Source organism: Myotis yumanensis, unplaced genomic scaffold, assembly GCF_028538775.1.
Source record: "Myotis yumanensis isolate MYYU_CA2020_CCGP unplaced genomic scaffold, mMyoYum1.0.hap1 SCAF_4, whole genome shotgun sequence".
In the NCBI taxonomy this organism is placed as follows: Eukaryota; Metazoa; Chordata; class Mammalia; order Chiroptera; family Vespertilionidae; genus Myotis; species Myotis yumanensis.
In genome coordinates this window covers 89,799,002-89,818,128 of record NW_027223755.1, presented here as the reverse complement: position 1 = coordinate 89,818,128, position 19,127 = coordinate 89,799,002, and the positions used below count along the sequence as shown (strand labels likewise).

Below are 19,127 nucleotides of genomic sequence, written 5' to 3'. Positions count from 1 at the left end.
AGAGAGACCCAGGCACTGATAGCTCTACCCTAGATGGATGTTGTCCCCAAACTCAGCTCTTACCCCACAGGTCCTCTCCCTCCTATCTCCTACCCCGTCTGAGAGCCGTACACTCATGTCCACATTTACTCGAGGGTTTCGGAAGCGACGACTGGCTGAGCTGGTAGCTGGGCCCTGTTCCCTAGGAGGCCACTTTTTCCTAGTGGCCGGTTCATTGCTGCAGCATCCAAGCCAATCAGAACTTCGCACCACACAACACCGGGGATGTCATGTACATCACAGTGCAGGGCGCTCCATGGAGGTGAGCAGCCTGCTCCACTGCCCACGGCACTGCTGCTGCTGTTTATGTTTAACAAACAACCATCTTCACGCTAAACCACTCCTGATGGTTTTAGTGCGGTTTTTTGGTAAGTTGCAACGTCTCCTTTTGTGGGACGCGTTTCCGGAAGGCCCCCCGGGGAAGATACATAAGGAATGTGCAAAACCCACCGGAATGCTTCTAACCGACCGCGGAACAAAGCTTCAAAGCAGGTTCCTGAGCTCCATTCAGCAGGTTAAATGCAGCGGAGGCTGGACCAGCCCACCGGCCCTCGGAGGGGCTCTGTGCACAAGGCAGTCACGTGGTTAACCATGGCAGCAAAGGGCCAACGAGGTAAGTGATGCCGGGAAGCGAGGAGCTGCTCCTTGCCTAGCCCCAAACCGTGGCGGCAGCAGCCTGGCCCGGAGGTCTCCCTGTCCAAGCTCTTGTCCAGGTCTCGCTGGGGAGTGGTGGGTGCTGAGGGTTCTCTCCTGGTTCTGTCTGCTGATGTCCCTGTCCCCCCCCCCCCCTTTTTTTTTTTCAGGGCAGCAGGGCTGGGCTAAGAAGAAGCCGGGGAAGTTCTAAAGGGGGAAAGGGAGGGAGTGCCAGCTTCCTGCTGCTCCTCTGCACACCAGAAAGCTGTCCCTAAAGGGACATGACAGGAAGCTGCTGTTTATGTGTGTTTATCCATATGCCTCCTCCTCTGCAGCCCCCAAAGGAGGTGAAACCATGGTGTCATCTCTGTGAAACCCCAGCCACTAGTGGGACGAGTGCCCTGGAATCGGGGCTTGTGGAAATTTATGATGAAAGCGATGGGCTTTCCTTGGCTAGTGGGGAGGTCTACAGGGACCACTTTGTCAACATAAACTTGGGATCCCTATACCCACAAAAAAGTCCTTTTCTAGAATGGCAAGTCCAGCTGGTGGGGCCAAAAGATCCTTCTCAGGAGAGCCCTCCACATGGGGATCTGGTCCAAACCACTCATTTTATGGAGGAGACTGTGGCCCAGAGACGGTAAGCATCTTGGTTAAGGTCACACGGGAGCAGATCCCAACTAGAATCCCGACTCTCCTGATCCATCCGTGACACTGCGGCCCAGGGTCTAACTGAGATGGATTGAGTGTGATCCCCTGAGGGTCTCTTCCAGGCTGAACCCCACATGCCAGCCCCCCCAAGCTCTGCGTTAGACATGAGTTTACATACGCAGAGGTCCAAGCAAGACCCGGTTATATGTCGCATAGCTGGGGCCTTACCCTGCCACCAAAGCTAGTGCATCGCAACCGCTAAGACCCCCATTCTCGGGAGCCTTAGGTCAAGCAACCAGCATGCAAGGAGAGAGACACACTGCACACACATGCACAAAGACACACCAGTGCCAGGGGGCAGGGCTCGGGGAGAAATGTAGGATGATGGCAGGGAGGAGGCATGCCACAGCGGTGCCATTACTGACTGCCAGTCAAGCCAGGGAAGCTTTAGGGCCAGACAATCCTAAAGCCTTCAACCAGACGGGATCGATGTCTCTAGGGCAGTCCAGGCTGGGGTACTCGTGGTGGGCACGTTGGTCGGGAGTGTGGGGGATTCATTCTGAACCGGGGAAACCCATTACGTGTTGGAGGATGACTCTGGGGATTCCAGCGGGAGTCCTGCGGGTGGCCACCGCACCCCCACACCCCGCGCTGGCATCGGACACCCACAGGACAGTATTTGGGTGCTTTTGTTGGTTTGGGTGGTGAACCTCGGGGGCCTAGCCCATTCTACCATCAGCTACGGGGCTCAGTGGGTGCAACAGGACCATGCAGATCTAAATACACTCCGTGCCTCCCGTACACACCAGGAAAACACTCCCAGTTACTCACGTAGGCAAGAGATGGGCCTTGCTGCAGTTGAACAATACAGTATAAAACAAACGTCAGTGTTATTTCAATCACACGTACATCAGGGCTGGAGACATCTGCTTTCAGTCCCCCCGGCGGCCGGCAGTCCCCAAGATAACCAGGACAGCAGCAGCAACTCTGCGATTCTGTTTCTTTCTCTCAGGTTTGCTCACTCCCATGTCTAACATCTTATTGACCCAAACATTTCAAAGGTTTTGGTAACTGCAGCAGCCGTGGTGGGATCTTTGAGACCGTATCGGATGAGAGACTCTCTGGGCTGTGTTTACATGTGCAGAGAAAGAAGTGCCTGGCACCCAGCAGGCACTGGATAAAGATCCATTGTTATTATTAAAAGAACTAGAGGGCCAATGCACGAAAATCCGTGTACTGGGGGGGAGGGGTCCCTCCGCCTGGCCTGCACCCTCTTGCAGTCCAGGAGCCCTCGGGGGATGTTCCCATGCCACCACCACCGCTGCACTCGCAGCCGTCAGTCCGGCTTGTGGCTGAGTGGTGCTCCCCCTGTGGGAGCACACTGACCACCAGGGGGCAGCTCCTGCATTGAGTGTCTGCCCCCTGGTGGTCAGTGTGTGTAATAGCAACTGGTTGTTCCTGGTTGTTCTGCTGTTAGGGTCAATTTGCATATTACCTTTTTACTATATAGGATTATTCTTTCTTATTTGTACTGTTCTAGGGGAGAGAAAGGCAGTGGAAGCAGCAGTTAACTGGCCTGCAAACCTTGCAGCTCTCTCTCCCTATGCGGCATGCCAGGGATGGCTCAGAGCCTTGGGCATTCTGCGTTTGTTTGCAGGAGGAAGGTTCCTGAAGCTAAAACTGGTGTCCTCCCGGATCACCTAGGGCCTCCAGACTGGCTGGTCTTTGTGGCCGCTCCAGGACCACCTCTGAGTGCCAGCAGCAGGCCACCCTCAGCCTCCGTGCTGCCATCTCTCCCGCGGGAAAGTCCTTTGCGCCGCCCCACGGAGGTCCCCTCCTCTGGGACAGGTGAGGCCGGGCTCAGACAGAGAGGAGGAAGAGAAGGATGGGCCCAGGAAGGGATCACTCTAGAAACCTGCTTTTCTCCCAAGCCCTAATCCACTGGGTCACCGGGGTCATTTGTGGGAGTAGTTGATGCCTCTCTCTTTCCCCCGTGTCTGGGAGCTCAGGGACTACAATGACAGCATCTCTCCGACTCATCCCCGGAGCACGTTCTGGAACCCCATGGCACACGGCAGAGGCTGCCACTGGCACTGGACCGAAGCCCACATACTGAGTGGCACCAATATTCCCAGACCCTGGTGCCCCCATCCGAGACACGTGGAGGAATGACAGGGGGGCCACACTCTAGGGAGTTTGCAGATTCATATAAAGCAAGCATGTCAAACTCGAAGGCTAACACGGGCCAAATCAATGAGGCATGCGGCCCGCGGGCTAAGAGTTTGACATGTTTGATATAAAGCAATGGTTCCCATTTGGGGGGACTGCCTCCCAGAGGACACCTGGCAGTGTCTGGAGACAGGTTTGGGGGTCCTAACTGGGGGAGGGTCGCTACCAGCATCTGGTGGATGGAGGCCAGGGGTGCTGCTAACACCTACAGGGCATAAGATGGCCTCACAACAGAGAAATTGTCTGGTGCAGAGTGACAACTGGGCCACTATGGAGAACCCTGAAGGAAAGAAAGCAAGATGCCTTGCTGCACTGGGGAGAGGGCTCCTCTCATTTCACAAAACAGGCCCCTCAGATGATGACACTGGCTGAGGTGAGGCATGGCCCAGACCCGAACGCACCCTTCAGGTGGAACATGACCCCCGTGAGCTGTCAGGGGCAGGGGCAGGGTAACACGGACCCGGGTGCTCACACACCGAGCCCGGCCCTCTGCACAGTGCTTGCCTGTCACTCGGCCAGGCCACAGGCCCGGAGACCCGTCCGCTAAGGCACAGCACCGACCAGGCGCTGCCACTCACCGTGATGCTTGTGTCCTTCTTGCCCTTGTGGGAGGAGGCCACCACGGCCAGGTACTGGATGACTTTCTTGGTGTTCTCCGTTTTCCCGGCTCCAGACTCGCCTCTGAAAGACACGGGAGCCGTGACCCACGGCAGATAACCCTACGCAGTGCTCTGTGGGTACCTTCTGCAGCCCCGTGCTGTCTGCCAAATGGGGAAAGCGAGGCTCTCCCCGGGGAAGTGACTTGCCCAAGGCCACACGGCGGGTAGAGCACGGGCTAGGCCTCAAACCCCGGACCAACATCCCAATCTACTCCTCCTACAAAGAGGATGCACGAAGGAATTCAGATGAAGAGAGTAAAAGAGAAAACCGTAGTTTTCCTACCAGGGTCTATACTTAGGTTTATTTGGAATTTTATTTTTAAACGGACTATATTATTTAGAGCAGTTTTAGGTTCAAGGCAAAAGTGAATGAAAAGTACACAGAGTTCCCACATCCCTCCGGGTCCCCACATGCACAGCCTCCCAATTATCAACCTCCCACCAGAGTGGTCCCATTTGTCTCAGTCGATGAACCCATACTGACACATCGTTATTAGCCGAAGTCCATAGTTTTCACATTAGGGCTCGCACAGAATAGTGCCACTACAAATTACCTACTTTTAAGTATCAGTAACTTTGGTAGAGATGGAAAAATTAGGCAAGAGGCAGCTTTCCAGAAGGGACATAAGTATCTCTCAGGGTATCAGGACCTAAGGTAAAAGCTTTAGAAGCTTCCAGGAAAAAAAAGGACTGGGCAAGTGTAAGCCCCTTCGTCCTCTAAAGAACCCCACTCTGATCATCTATCAAAGGATAAACCTGGTTGAGGTAATTCATACTAAGGTGTAAATGGCTGATAGGTTTCGATCAGCAGGGTGCTGTCTTATCAAGAGTACTCCTAAAATTGGAGGATAATTTTTTTGTTTGTTTTTTTACCAAGATGGCCTTCTTGAGCCAGCTGCCTGTCTTGGCCACCAGAGATCAAAGCAGTGGGCTTGTTTCATGCAAGAGTTCCAGACCCTGCCTCTGACTCCCACCATTCCCAGTGAGAGGGAAGGACAGGGCCCCAACCCAAGCCTCCTCCTTCTCATCCTCCCCTCTCATTTTCTTGCTTGTTTTTTTGTGTTTCTTTCCTTTGTCTAGACACTCTCATTTCCTGAGCTCACTGAATATTCTGAAATGCAGGAGATAATTTTTTTTTTTTAAGTCTGGAAAAGAATGTGTCCACCCCAAGGTCGGCTCAAGGTTCTCCGTGCTGAACCCGTGCCACCAGTGCTCGCGCAGTCCCTGCTCTTCTTCCTAATTAGGAAATAAAAAATTAATTTGCTCTGCCAAGGGCCCATTAATAACTTTGCTCGTGGTTAAAAAAAAGAAGAAAGAAGAAACATGTGCCTTTAATTGCTGGACCCAATCCTATAGGCCCCACGGCCCAGAAATCAAGTGTCTAATTGCCAGGAACAAAGAAACGTCCCGTGTCAGCATTAGCACTGTCCTCTCCCTTCCCAACGGTCTTCATTCCCAGAGGCCACATTATTCCACGGGGCCTCCCATTCTGTAAAATGGGAAAGAGAGGTAAAACTCAGTCCAAACAAAGAAAAATTTTCTTAATTTTAAGGAGAGAATGGAGTTTGAAGGGGGAGTAGAAGCCCTGTGCTGTTTCACATGTATTCCCTCCTTTACCTCCACCTGCCAATCTGAAGATAGGACATATCACTTCCACGTTATTACAGAAGAGGAATGCTAGCCCAGAGTGGGTCAGCAACTTGCCCTAGGCCACCCAGCAAGGTCAGGGCTCAGTCAGATGGAAAGCCGGGGCTCTGGTTCCAACGCATTCAGGACTCTCTCTGCCACATCCTCACGAGTTATCCCATGACACAGGCCCAACCCGTTAGGAACTGGCTTTCTAGGACAAGCGAAAGGAAGGAATGGAATACAGAAAAGACAGAGCAAAGCCCTGAGCCCACTTCATCAAAGAGTTAGTCATACATTCTGGGTGTTTTCACTTGCCTTAACAGGCTCTTGGAAAATGTAACCAGGGACCAATAAATGAAGCCACTTGGTCATTTACACCTTAGTATGAATTACTTGAATCAGGCTAGTGTCAGAACACTTGATACATGTCCCCCCCACCCCGAACTGGAGGGGCCATATTCTGATCAGAGCAAGAGGAAGGAGAGACGATCTGAGTGTGGCAAACCACCTACTAAGTGGTCCTAAGCCCATTCAGATCCAAGACAAGAGTCAGGACAGCAGTGCTCAGTGTCCAGATCACTCCTGCTCGCATTCCCTTTTCCACAGTTTCATTTTCCCACCTTTGCCTTCGGCCTCTCCCACCTCCTCCCTTTTACGACAAAGACACTGGATTGACTATGACCATGGCCCGGTCTCCCACCTTGCAGGGGAGGGGAAGTGGGACACAGGCTCTGGGAACCTGCTTCTCCCCACATGGGCTCCTTGGCTCAACGGTTTCCAAGTTCTATTGATAAAAATAAATTGTCCTGGGAGGTTCTGCCAAAGAAAACACCCCAAGCTCCAGGCTCAGGGGTGTCTGAAGATGGATGTGCTCAGGGCTGCTTTAGAAACATGAATCTTTGCTTTTCTGACCCCTGAACTCTGGGGGTGAAAATACCTTCCTGGTCGGAGCACCCTAAACCTCTATCCTGTTTCATAGGAGACGTGGAGCCCAGACCCCCCCAGTCCTGGAGGAAGATCTGGATTCATGACTATACACAGCCGGTGGCCTTATAACTACCCACCTGCCAAGTCCTTTGGATCAGTCCAACCCCAGCAGCTGGAAGGAGCTACCAGGGACTGCTAGCCCCTCAGCCCTGTGCAGGGCAGCTTCATGAGTGTGCACCCTGTGCAGTCCCACGGGGACCCCCCTGAGGAGGGCCCTGTGCTTGATTTCGTGCTCTTGTTGCCATCTAGAAATTCTTAATGATTTTTTAACAAGGGGCACTGCATTTTTATACTGCATAACTTTATAAATCAGATAGCTGGTCCTGGCTACCATTTCCAAGTCCATTTCAGCTTGTGGTCTGTGCTTGGAAGTAAAGCCAAATTGTCTCTGAATCTCAGAGCTGTTCAGTCCCTGGTTCTCCTGTGATTCCCACCCTGCAGATGGCAAGGTCCTCTGGCATTTGTGCTATCCAACTCCTACATATGCTGCAAAGCCCAGTTAAGCACTGCCTCCATTCTGAATACTGCCTCCAGCTTCCCCCAGCATAAGAAATACCTCCTTCCCTTGCAGCATCAACAGGCAAAAAACAGCACAATGACCTCCAGAACCTGACTGCCTGAGTTTAAGTCTCTGCTCTGCCAGTTATCTGTGTGACCTTGGGCAAGTCATTAAACTTCTCCCATGTTCATTTTATAGATAAGGAAACTTATCTATGAAATGGGCATAATAAAAGCACTTATGATTATTTGGAGGGTTAAATGAGCGAATATGTAAAACATTAAAGAACTGCCCTAGCTGGTTTGGCTCAGTGGATAGAGTGTCAGTCTGCAGCCTGAAGGGTCCTGGGTTTGATTCCCGTGAAGGGTACATGCCTGGGTTTCAAGCTCGATCCCCAGTGGGGGGGGCATGCAGAAGGCAGCCAATCAATAATTCTCTCTCATCATTGATGTTTCTATCTCTCTCTCCCTCTCCCTTACTCTCTAAAATCAATAAAAAATATATATTTCAAAACACAAACAAAAACATTAAAGAACCAAGTCAGATACACAAAAATGTTAGCTATTATTACTTTTATAACCATTTCCCCCCAATGCTTCTATGTTCTGTTTGTATCATTACCTTCAACAATTCATTAATACTATCATTAAAATGTAAACTATATCATATTTTCCCACGATTTAAGCCAGGTGCCAGCAAAACATTTCTGTAAAGGGCCAAATACTAAATATTTTAGGCTTTGCATGTTGCACATTCTCAGTCCCAACTACTCCGCTCTGCCTTTGTAGCACAAAACTAATGGTCATGATACAAAAGTTCCAATAAAACTTTATTTACAAAAATACATACAGAGGCCAAATGTGGCCCACTGGCCAGAGTTTGCTGAATGCTGGCTGAACTCTTTCAGCTCTTTCCTGTCCATGTTAGATTAAAGCTCACCTCGTCCCTAGGACCTAGAAGACCCCACACACCTCTCTCTGGTCTCATGTGCCCCTACCCTCCTTCTCTCTTAATCCACCCCCTTGCACACACACAGTTACCCCTTGAACACACTGCTCTCACTCAACCGGGGGCCCTCCATGTACTAGTCCCTGGCCCAGGGCCTCCGGTTTGTTCACACTGGATGAATTACATGCCAGACCAAATAGAACTCATGTCTAAAAACTACATTCGCTTAACTTTCAGTTTCTTAACTACATAATCACCTACAGCAAACTGTTAGTCCCAACCTGGCTTATCTTGACCACTGATGACTTCTGAAAGCTTATACCCTGCTATCAACTTGTAGATCCTTGTCACTGCCGGGGGGGGGGGGGGGGGGGGGGGGGGGGGGGGGATGAGGGAGTGTCCCCATCCATGATGAGTGTACAATCCAGGAAGGAGACAGACAATAGCCAAGGAAATGAATACATAATCAAGATAATTTGAGGCGACTACTATCACTTTATCAGGGTAATGGGAGAGACAGAGGTGAAGGGGCAGCTGGTGATGGCATAGCCAGAGGAGGAGCTGAACCCTGAAAGATGCAGAGGAGTCCCCCGTAGGGAAGATCCGAGGGAAGGGAGCACCTGGCAGAGGGAACAGCAAGGACAAAGGCCCATAGAAGGGAATTGCTGGGCACACGTGGGGACAGAAAGGGGCCCAGTGCAGCAGGCCAGTCAGAGAGAGAAGGGTGGTAGTAAGTGATGACGGAAGAAAGGTTAGGCTGGATCAGACAAACTTCTAGGCCAAGTAAAAAATTTTGATGTTATTCTAAGAAGTACAGGAAACCATTTCATTAGGGGAATGGGGCTTGAGAACCAGTGGGGAAGAAATCAACGCTTCAGGGCAGAGAACGGGTTATAGGAAGGATAACAGGATAACAGAGTAAGCAAATCGTAATCACTGTTATAGCAGCTGATCCTTACTGGGGCTGACCATGAGGCAGTGGCATTCTTCTCAGCCTCTCACATAAATGAATGAACTTTCATCCCTACAGCACCTGCCCAGTGGAGCACCTACTGAACCCATTTTATAAATGGGGAAACTGAGGCTTGGAGAAGTTAAATGAATTATGGAGAAGTAATGGAATCTGAGGAGTGGACAGAGGTGAGAAATAGTTCAGAACCGCACTGTCCAATGCAGGAGCCACAAGGCAAAGGTGGCTACTTAAAATAACTAAGATTAAATCCTAAAACCCAGTTCCTTGGTCACAGTAGTCACATTTCAAGTGCCCAGAAGCCATCATCTCAGAAAGTCCTGTTGGACTGCACTGTTTTAGAGGCAGCAGAACCTGGTGTCCATAAACTCAGCTCAGAGGATGGAGACAGACAATAGCCCAGGAAATGAATAAATGATCAACCTGTGCAGTCACACAGCTAGGAAGCTGTCTGTAAGGCACATTCCTCCCTACCCCCTCTGCCACCGCACTAAATTCAGTCACTCAACAGATGTTGGTTGAGCAATGCCCCTTTCTAGAGATGCAGATGAGCCAATGCCATTTTTCTACCCAGGTACCTTGGCAGACGACACATGGCTCACACACGGGCCTGGCTCACAGATGCTCAAAGGGCTCTTGGATTGGCTAAATAATGTCCCCCCACACCCCAGAGATGCCCACATCCTAATCCCAGGAACATGTGAATATGTTACCTTCCATGGCAAACCGAATTTTGCAGCTGTGATTAAATTAAAGGTCCGGAGATGGGGCGATCATCTTGGATTATCCTAGTTACCCAATGTGATTACAGGGATCTTTATAAGAGGATGGTTGGAGGGCCAAAGAGAAAGAGAGAGAATGTAGGTGGCCTCTGGAAGCTGGGAAGGCTAGGAAACGCCAAGTCAGCAGGTTGTCTTAGCGTTTACATCCAGTGGTGTGCAGTGCCCCTTGTTACCTAAGTGACATTACATCATTAGTTCTGGTCGTCATGTCATAGCATCATTGCTAAGCATCAAATGTTGATTTCTCACCATGGAAGAGGAGAATTCAGCTCCCATTCAACTCTCTTCTCTTCCCCATAGAAACGATTTGGTCACATATAGTATTTCCAGTTAGATCACTACTCAGGGTTTGCATTATAAAGAGAGGAAAATGCCACACACATTTGGGCCCCTTTGTCCACTGTGATTACTCCTCTCCTGCCTGGCTTTTGGTTTTCCCTGGAATCAATAATCACCTTGTTTTATGGTTTGACAGTAATATATTTACAAATTGTCAAAAGCTTTTCTCAATGCAGTTCACTGTCTTCATAGCAACCATCCCCATCTGACATTCTGATTTATGTACCGATTGGTGCAAAATGAATTTGTATCACCTCAGTCTGTCCTTTTGACCCGGGGAACTGGCTATAAAGAACATCTGAGGAAGAAAGCTGGAAAAGCACTTTTGAAAAGCAGATAGCAGCAGGCTCCAATTTCACGTACCGCAATGAGAAAGAATGCCTTAGCACCTTGATCAGCACTTGTCACTCACAACTCTAAGCACATAGCGAAACCTGTAGCAGCAAAAGTCTAGAAATAAAGCCAGTTACTGTTAACATCTGTTAATACTGTTAATAATTCTGTTTATAACATGATTTGTTGCCTTTTTGTGAAATGCTAAAGAGCAGTTAGTGGTTAGAAGAACGTGTGTGTGTGAATGTGTGTGAGTGTGTGTGTGTGAGTGTGTGCGTGTGCGTGTGTCTATGTGTGTGTGAGTGAGTGTGAAAGTGTGTGTGTGTGTGTGCGTGTGTGTGTATGTGTGTGTGTTATCAGGTGCTGTGCTAAGTCCTTCCTGCAGGCCACAGCATGCGAATATGGCAGAGCACAGTCCAGGACTCTGTGTTTTCCTGTCCAGTATCCTGGCTGCCTCCCGAATGAAAATCTGGCCTGTCCTGGAGCTGCAATGGTCCCACACTGCCTTGCTCAGGGCCTCCAAGTATTGTTACAGCATCACTTAGGAATGAGGGGGACCCAAATGCCCCCCTCACTTTACTTCCTCAGTCAAAAGAGTCAGCTAACGTGCTGAGGACCTGGCCCAGTGGGGGCTCACTCCAGCCCAGGCTCCCCAAAAGCCAAGACCAGGAAACCTCTCGTCAGCCCCTGCAGGCACCAGGCGACCACAGGCATCTTTCTGCCACACGCCTGCACTGATGGGTCAGACACTCTCATTGCAAAACATGCATCAGAATCTCCAGGGCCCTCCAGTCCTCCCCAGCTCCTGTTCCTCATCCCTTCTGAGCTCCCAAATGGGCCCAGAGGGGCTGGGCTTCAGACCCCTCCTCTGCTGGAGGAGAGTACTCCCTGACACCCCCTCCGGAGCCCCACCAGCTGAGCCCTTCTCCACTGCAAAGCAGAGGGGTGTGCACAGCTCCGATGGGGCCGTCCCTTCAGCGTGCTCTGTGCAGATGACCCACGACAAGTGTTTCCGTCCCTGCCGGCTCAGCTGCTGGCCGAGCAGCTGCACTAATGCCCAAGACACTAGATCAAAACACAGGTTTCCCAGCTCCCACCCACACCGCTGCGTCAGGAGTCCCTGGGCCTTATCTGGGCCGTTCTTCTCCTGAGTCGGTTGCCTAGGAACTGACGTGAAGCCACATTTGGGGACAGAGGTCTAGCAGGACCCACCCCACGGGTACCTGAGATGGTTTTAGGCAGCACATGGTCAGAAAATGCACAGGATGGGGTAAAAGGAGGGTCACAGCTCATTCTTGTATTATTGTTATTAATGCTTATACTGTTTTCCATATGAACAACTGTAAGCCTATTTTTGCCCTACCCTGTTTAACCGAACAGTAAAATGACAATTTTCACAGATATCACTACCTTGGATAACACCACAGAAGGAAAATGAAGTTAAAATGCTGGCTGACACAACTGTAACCAGGTAATGAAGGTTAACATGCTAATGGTAGTTCACATCAATATCGTATGGATTGCCCTAGCTCAGTGATGGCAAATCTATGACACGCGTGTCAGAGGTGACACGCGAACTCATTTTTTTGGTTGATTTTTCTTTGTTAAATGGCATTTAAATATATAAAATAAATATCAAAACTGTAAGTCTTTGTTTTACTATGGTTGCAAATATCAAAAAATTTCTATATGTGACACAGCACCAGAGTTAAGTTAGGGTTTTTCAAAATGCTGACATGCCGAGCTCAAAAGGTTCACCATCACTGCCCTAGCTAGTTTGATTCAGTGGATAGAGCGTCGGCCTGTGGACTAAAGGGTCCCAGGTTTGATTCCGGTCAAGGGCACTTGCCCGGGTTTCAGGCTCAATCCCCAGTAGGGGGCGTGCAGGAGGCAGCCGATCAATGATTCTCTCTCATTATTGATGTTTCTATCTCTCTCTCCTCTTGTCCTCTCTAAAATTAATAAAAAAATATATTTAAAAATTTTTTAGAAGGCAACAGTAAAATAAGATCTATTTTATATTTCCTCCAATTGTAGTCTACAACGCTGGCTCTTGGGGAAAGTGACAGGGTAGCTGCAGCCTTCAACCCCCCACCCCATGTGACCTGACATCATCTCAGGTTCCAGGGATCAGGATGGGGAGACCTTTGGGGGCCATTACCCTGCCCCCGACAGGAGGCGCTTTCCTGAATGGTGAAGATTCTCTGAATGATTCTAAGTTTAGTTAATATCTTCTGACCTTGCTCCCAAGTCCTCAAAGAAACAATGACATGAAACACCAAATATGGCGGCACAGATATGGTTGCTAATTGTGAAACTGCAAAGCGAGACTTTCATATAAGCCAAGACTTCCTCGCCAACAGAGATGGCATGCAGTTAGAGGCAATTCTGCAGGTAAGATGTTTCGTTCAGGGCCTGGCACACAGTAAATGCTCAATAAATGCTAGTTTAAAATGGGGAGGCCGTGTAAAATAAGAGGACACCAGGTGTCACTGACAAGGTAGGTGAGCCTAACTGAGAACGAGAACCCTTGTTCAACAAACGTTTGGTGAGCGTCAACTCCCCAATGAGGTCTGAGGTGAGGCGCTTGGAATGGTGAACAAATCAAAGAGCCTTGCCCTCAGGGGCCTTCTTCTTTAATAGGCTGAATCTCGACTCCAGAAGAAAACGCAGCTCCACTTACGTGCATAGGATGGACTGGTCCTCTCGATCTGAGAACAGAAAGAAAAGACAGCCATGAGTTAGATGTAGCTCTGAACTGAGGGTCTGGATATGGGGCCTCCTGGGACTCCCAGTACAAGCTCTTGCACACTGGCCCCCTCTAGGGGTGACAAGGGGGCCAGCTGGGCTCATTGCCCAGGGGATGGGGGACAAGACCAAAGCCAAGAGGCCAGCAGGGCTCTTTTAGATTCTCCTCGAGACCCCAAAGTCCCAGAAAGATGCTGGATGCAGCCCCAGAAAGATGCTGGAGTCTGGCTCGTTCAAGAGACAGTGATCTTCCCAACCCTACCAGCTTTGGGGAGGGGGGAGCGGGTCCTGGGAGACCCACGTTGCCCAGATTGGGTCACAGGCGGAACACAGACTTTGAATTTAGACAGACTGGGGTCCATTTGGCCACTTCCAGCTCTGTGGCCCTGGGCAAATGTCTGTAACCTCTCCATGCCTCAGTTCCTTCATCTGGAATGTGGGGTAGCAGACACCTTTTGGTTTGAAGTCCAGCATCTACTCCCTCTTCTTCCAGGAAGACCATCCTGTGTTCCTGTCGGGGACATGTCCCCTGCCCTGCCTCTGCCATCATGTACAGTCCTGGTGAGGCTGCCCCACCAGCTCCCACAGCCAAGAAGTGAGAATGGGTCCCAGCTATGCCAGTCAGGTTCTCCGAGCTGGATCTAGGACAGGGGATCAAAGTGGGTAGACAGAGCCCTGAGGGGGCCTCACCTCCTGCCCCCAGGGCCTGAGCAGTTTCTGTCATCTCCTGAGGCTGGCTCCCTAGTCTCCCCATCCCACCTATGAGCTCCCCAATACTTCCCCGTAAATCCCTTCCCTAGATAAGATGCCAAGTCGGTCCCTGTTGCTCACCACCAGAGAATTCTGGAAGATATAGTGGGCATCGTGAGATTTGTCGTGATTAAGCAGGCATTACTAATCACCTCTTAACGTGGCCGTAGGGGATGGAGTCAGGTTCTGGAACCGATTTCCTCCCCTATGGGCACGGGGAGGGTTACCAGCACCTTTAATCACCAACCAGTTAGCCATAACTGAGAAATCAGGGCGTCATATCCACTGATGGGCAACGCCACAGCAGCAGGCATTTCTCCAGTCCATTCCCCAGCTCCAGGCCCACCGTCATGATCAGCCCCTCATGATCAAACATCTCCCTCCATCTAGGGATATCCTCCTCCAAACCTCTTCCACTTTGGATGTTTCTTGAAAATGTGAACATAAATTTACCGTACGACTCAGGAATTCCACTCCTAGGAATCTACACTAGAGCCCTGCAAATATATGTCCTTACAAGACTTCCACAGGAATGTTCACAGCAGCATTATCATAAAGGCTAAACGCGGAAACAGCCCACATGTCCATCAACTGATTCCCGGATAAACAAAATGTATAGCCATGCAACGGAATACTATTCAGCCATAAAAACAATGATGTACTGACTCATGTTACAACCTGGACGACCCTCAAAAACGGTATCTGCTAAGTAGAAGCAGTTAAGACGCGAAAGGCCACACATTGTATGATTCCATTTACATGAAATGTCCAGAATAGGCAAATCCATCGAGACAACAGATTGGTGGTTGCCAGGGGGTTGGGGTGAGGTTACTACAAATGGGCACGAAGCATCATTTTGGGGTTCTCAAGCTGGACTGTGGTGATGCTTACGCAACTGCCAATTTACTGAACATCGTTGAATTTCACACTTAAATTGGGTGAATTTTTGGTATGCAAACTTTATCTTAAATAGCTGGGGGTTTTATCGCAAATAGGATTTTTTATTTGTCACCATTAAATGTCTGATTTTTAAACAGAGTCTTGGACTAGGAGCTCATATCCGTCAGTTCATTCAACTTTAGCACCTGCCTCATCCTTAGTAGCTTTTCCAGAATCGCTACCTTCATGGTGAAGCTCCATGACTTTTCCCAATTCAAACATTCTGACTTTCCTAACAAAGGCATCATAGAGCCCTAGCTGGTTTGGCTCAGTGGATAGAGCTTCGACCTGTGGACTGAAGGGTCCCGGGTTTGATTCTGGTCAAGGGCACATGCTTGGGTTGCGGGCTCAATCCCCAGTAGGGGGCGTGCAGGAGGTAATCAATCAATGACTCTCTCTCATCACTGATGTTTCTATCTCTCTCTTTCTCTCCTATCCTCTCTGAAATATATATATAAATTTTTTTAAGGCATCATAGATTGGCAAGCCTTTTCTGTCTTTTCCAGTGCGATCTGGAATCAGTTTATTGACCACTTCTTTCAGTCATTTGTCTACACCTCTTGGGTCATGATTTCCAGCATCTTCTGGACTTGGTGGACCTGCTGATGCTAAGCATAAGAGGTCTTCTGAATCTGACTGTTGTGTTTTTTAGTAAAACCAATGCAGAATAGATGAAGCATAACCATCGCTAATCTTGACATCACCACGAGCTTCAGTCACAGTCTGCCATTTTTTTTTTTTTCACCATGGAGCACATTTTTGTTGTGGGAAAGATCCACGCTGTGGAATCAGTCAGCACTTTTTGCCCTGAACATCCTCAGTAATGAGCTTGAGTTTCCAAGGCAACTTCATCATCCTGCAGATCAGCTAAGCTCACTTCGAAAAATACAACCCAACGTCACACAGGCACTCCCATGACTGACCTGGGTTTTGGAGCATTGTGAGCCAGGGCCTAGGCTCTTTCTGCTTTGCCAAGAACAGGACAGTGCATGGGAAACAGAACATGGGCCCCAAGGGGCCCAGGCTCCAGGAGGGTTGGGGAAGGCATTGGGGGACAAGGCAGCTTGGGGAGACCAGCAGGGACCATCCAAAGGAAGGAGTGAGGCCTATTGGCCAGGCCAGGGAAGCAGCTGTGCTAACCTCTCTGGTGGGAAGAGGGAGACCAGGGCATGAAGTGGCCTCTGGGATGGAAGGATCGGCCTCCCAAGAATCAGATCTCGAGTCTGTAGACTGGTCCCAACACTAGGGCCAACCCCAGTCTAAGAACCATCACTTTTGGCCCAGATCCTCCTCCCCCATGTCCCTGCTCTGCCTGTGCAGCCTGCCATTCTCATAGGGCGGCCTTTCCTCTTGTAAATTAAAAAAAAACTGTGGTAAATGCACATGACATAAAATTTACCATTATGACCATTTTTTCAAGTGTACAATTCAGTGGCATTAAGCATATTCACACTGTTGTGCAGCCACCGCCACCATCCATCTCCAGAACTCTTTTCATCCTACAAAACCGAAACTCTATACCCATGAAACACTAACTCCCCACCCTTTCTTCCCTCAGCCCCTGGCAACCACCATTCCACTTCCAGTCTCTATGCATCTGATACTGCAGGAATCTCAGATGAGCGGAATCATACAATAATTGTCCTTTTGTGACTGGCTTATTTTACTTAGCATCCTGTCCCCAAGGTTCCTCTATGTATCAGAATGTCCTTCCTTTTTAAGGCAGAATAATATTCCATGGCATGGATCTGCCATCTTTTGCTCATCTATTCATCTGTTGATGAACACTTGGGTTGCTTCCACTTGGTGGCCATTATGAACCATGGCCATGGGGGTTCACCCCTGCTAGAATCCCTGCTTTCACTTCTGTGGGGTACATGCTCAGAACTGCGGAATCGTACCGTTTTCCTGTTTAACTTTTTGAGAAGCTGCTGCACTATTTTCTGTAGCAGCTGCACCATTTTACATTCCCACCGGCAGTGCCCCAGGGCTCCAGTTTCTCCACAACCTCATCAACACGTTACTTTCTGGTTTTTTGATCACTGCCATTCTAATGAGTGTGAGGTGGTACTGCATTGCAGTTGAAGAGTCTTCTTTTTTATTAAGTGTATTGGGTTGACATTGGTTAATGAGATCATGTAGGTTTCAAGTGTACATTTCTATGATATATGACCTATATATTGCATTGTGATCCATCATTCAAAGTCAAATCTTATTAAAACAGTTGGATGATGCCACGCCTATGCCAAAACGAGCTGATGAGTCTGATGGCCCCCGACCTCCCCACCACTGCCTATGAGGTCTGGCATGATGTGTCCCCACCTACTCACCTCATTGGCACCACTCTCTCATTCCCCTCCCCTCTGCTCAGCTCCTTCACAGCCACCTACTCCTCAGAGAGAACACACTCTCCTTCCAGGACCTTTGCCTGGAGCACTCTCTCCCCAGCTGTTGCCATGGCTGATACCTTACCATCATCTCAAGGGTTCCACTCGCAGGGAGGCCTTTCCTAATTCTCTGTCCACTGGACTGTATGCTACACCCTCTGGGCACTCAAAAATTAACCTGTTTATTTCCTCCATATCACTTAGACCCATCTGGAATGACCTAGTGTTTGCCTCTTTCTCTATTCTAGAAAGCAAGTTTTATCAGGGAAGAGTCAGCTTTACCTGTTTGGTTTAACATTGTAGCTCTGACACGGCACATAGTAGGTGCTCAATTATATTTGTTAGATGGATGGATGAAGGATGAATGGATGGGAAGATGGATGGATGGATGGATGGATGATGGATGGATAGATGGGAAGATGGGTAGATGGGAGGATGATGAATGGATGGATGGATGGATGGATAGGACTAGAGAAGGCAATGCTTGTGTTCACTGGGGATCAGAGAGCACAATAATGGCCCTGACCATATCTAGAGGCAGGGAATATACATCACACACAGGAGCTCTGGCCCACCCCAGAGCAAGATGAATGAGATGACTGGGTGAGCTCCATAGATCCTATGTCCACCTCCAACCAACTCTCTCTTTCTTCCCTCAGATTACAGATGGACAGTCTGGTGACTTGGTTGGGCTAAATCATCAGGACATAAGGCAAAAAATCCAAAAGGTGATTTAATTTCTTTCTTACTCTTACGTTTCTTACCTTGGGCCACATCTGTTTCTGGGGCCATGTTCGGGGGGGGTGGAGAGGCACAGCCCAGGTAAGTCTGCCCTCTGAGCTGAGGGCTAACAGGAGGCCCTTGCAGAGAGACGGGCCATAGGAACACACAGGGCAGAGGAGGAAATGTTCCATCACCATACAGTCCTGTCTTCCAGCCAGCTACATTGATTCCCACCAGGCCGACACCCCCTGCCTCCTGCCACAATTCCTGGGCTGCCCCACAACAGCCAGTAACAGCCACATCAGAAACACCCACATGTGTGCCCAAAGGGAGACTCAGAAGTTGGTCTCTGCAACAACATCAGCAAGAGCAAAAGACCAGAAACAAACCATTTAACCTGTCCACCACATGAAGACCAGTTAAATAGAATCTGGTATTTAAATTCTGCTAAAGCCAAAAATGGCACATGAGGCAGTCATTTTAAAAAGCTGGGCCGATTTTTATCTGATACAGAACACTCTCCAAGATATATTAAGCTAAAAAATAAAAGGCTAAGTAACATTGCATCATACTTTTTATGTTTTAAAAAGGACACGTGCGCATGTGCGCACACACACCCTCAAATACTGGTATGTGCACTGGATATATTATGAACCCATTCTTGTTACTGGCAACAGAGAGGAGAGGGTCTGAGGGACAGAATCTGGACAGGAGGGAGCCTACTTTTTCTCCATCTTCAATCCTGTGGATGTTTGTGCTGAGCCTGTATAACCATCCCTCATCCCACCAAAAATGGTCAACATAAAAATAGTCTTTATTGCTCTTGAGGAAACCATTACAACCATAAAACTTAGGAAAGAGAGGAAAAAAACAGCCTCCCGC

At 49.2% G+C, this 19,127-nt stretch overlaps 1 protein-coding gene across 4 annotated transcripts in view; it reads right to left on the bottom strand.

The window, feature by feature from the left end:
- Window positions 1-19,127, bottom strand: part of MYH11 (myosin heavy chain 11) — a 116,804-nt gene that overhangs the window by 54,265 nt on the left and 43,412 nt on the right. For 2 of the 4 annotated variants that reach the window (XM_070412919.1, XM_070412921.1), the window contains exons 4-6: window positions 13,382-13,409; window positions 4,131-4,233; window positions 2,155-2,175 (exon numbers count right to left, since the gene is read on the bottom strand). In XM_070412919.1, the coding sequence (XP_070269020.1) occupies window positions 2,155-2,175; window positions 4,131-4,233; window positions 13,382-13,409 (152 nt within the window). The remainder of the gene's footprint in view (window positions 1-2,154; window positions 2,176-4,130; window positions 4,234-13,381; window positions 13,410-19,127) is intronic. The other 2 variants (XM_070412920.1, XM_070412922.1) reach the window with 1 other exon arrangement.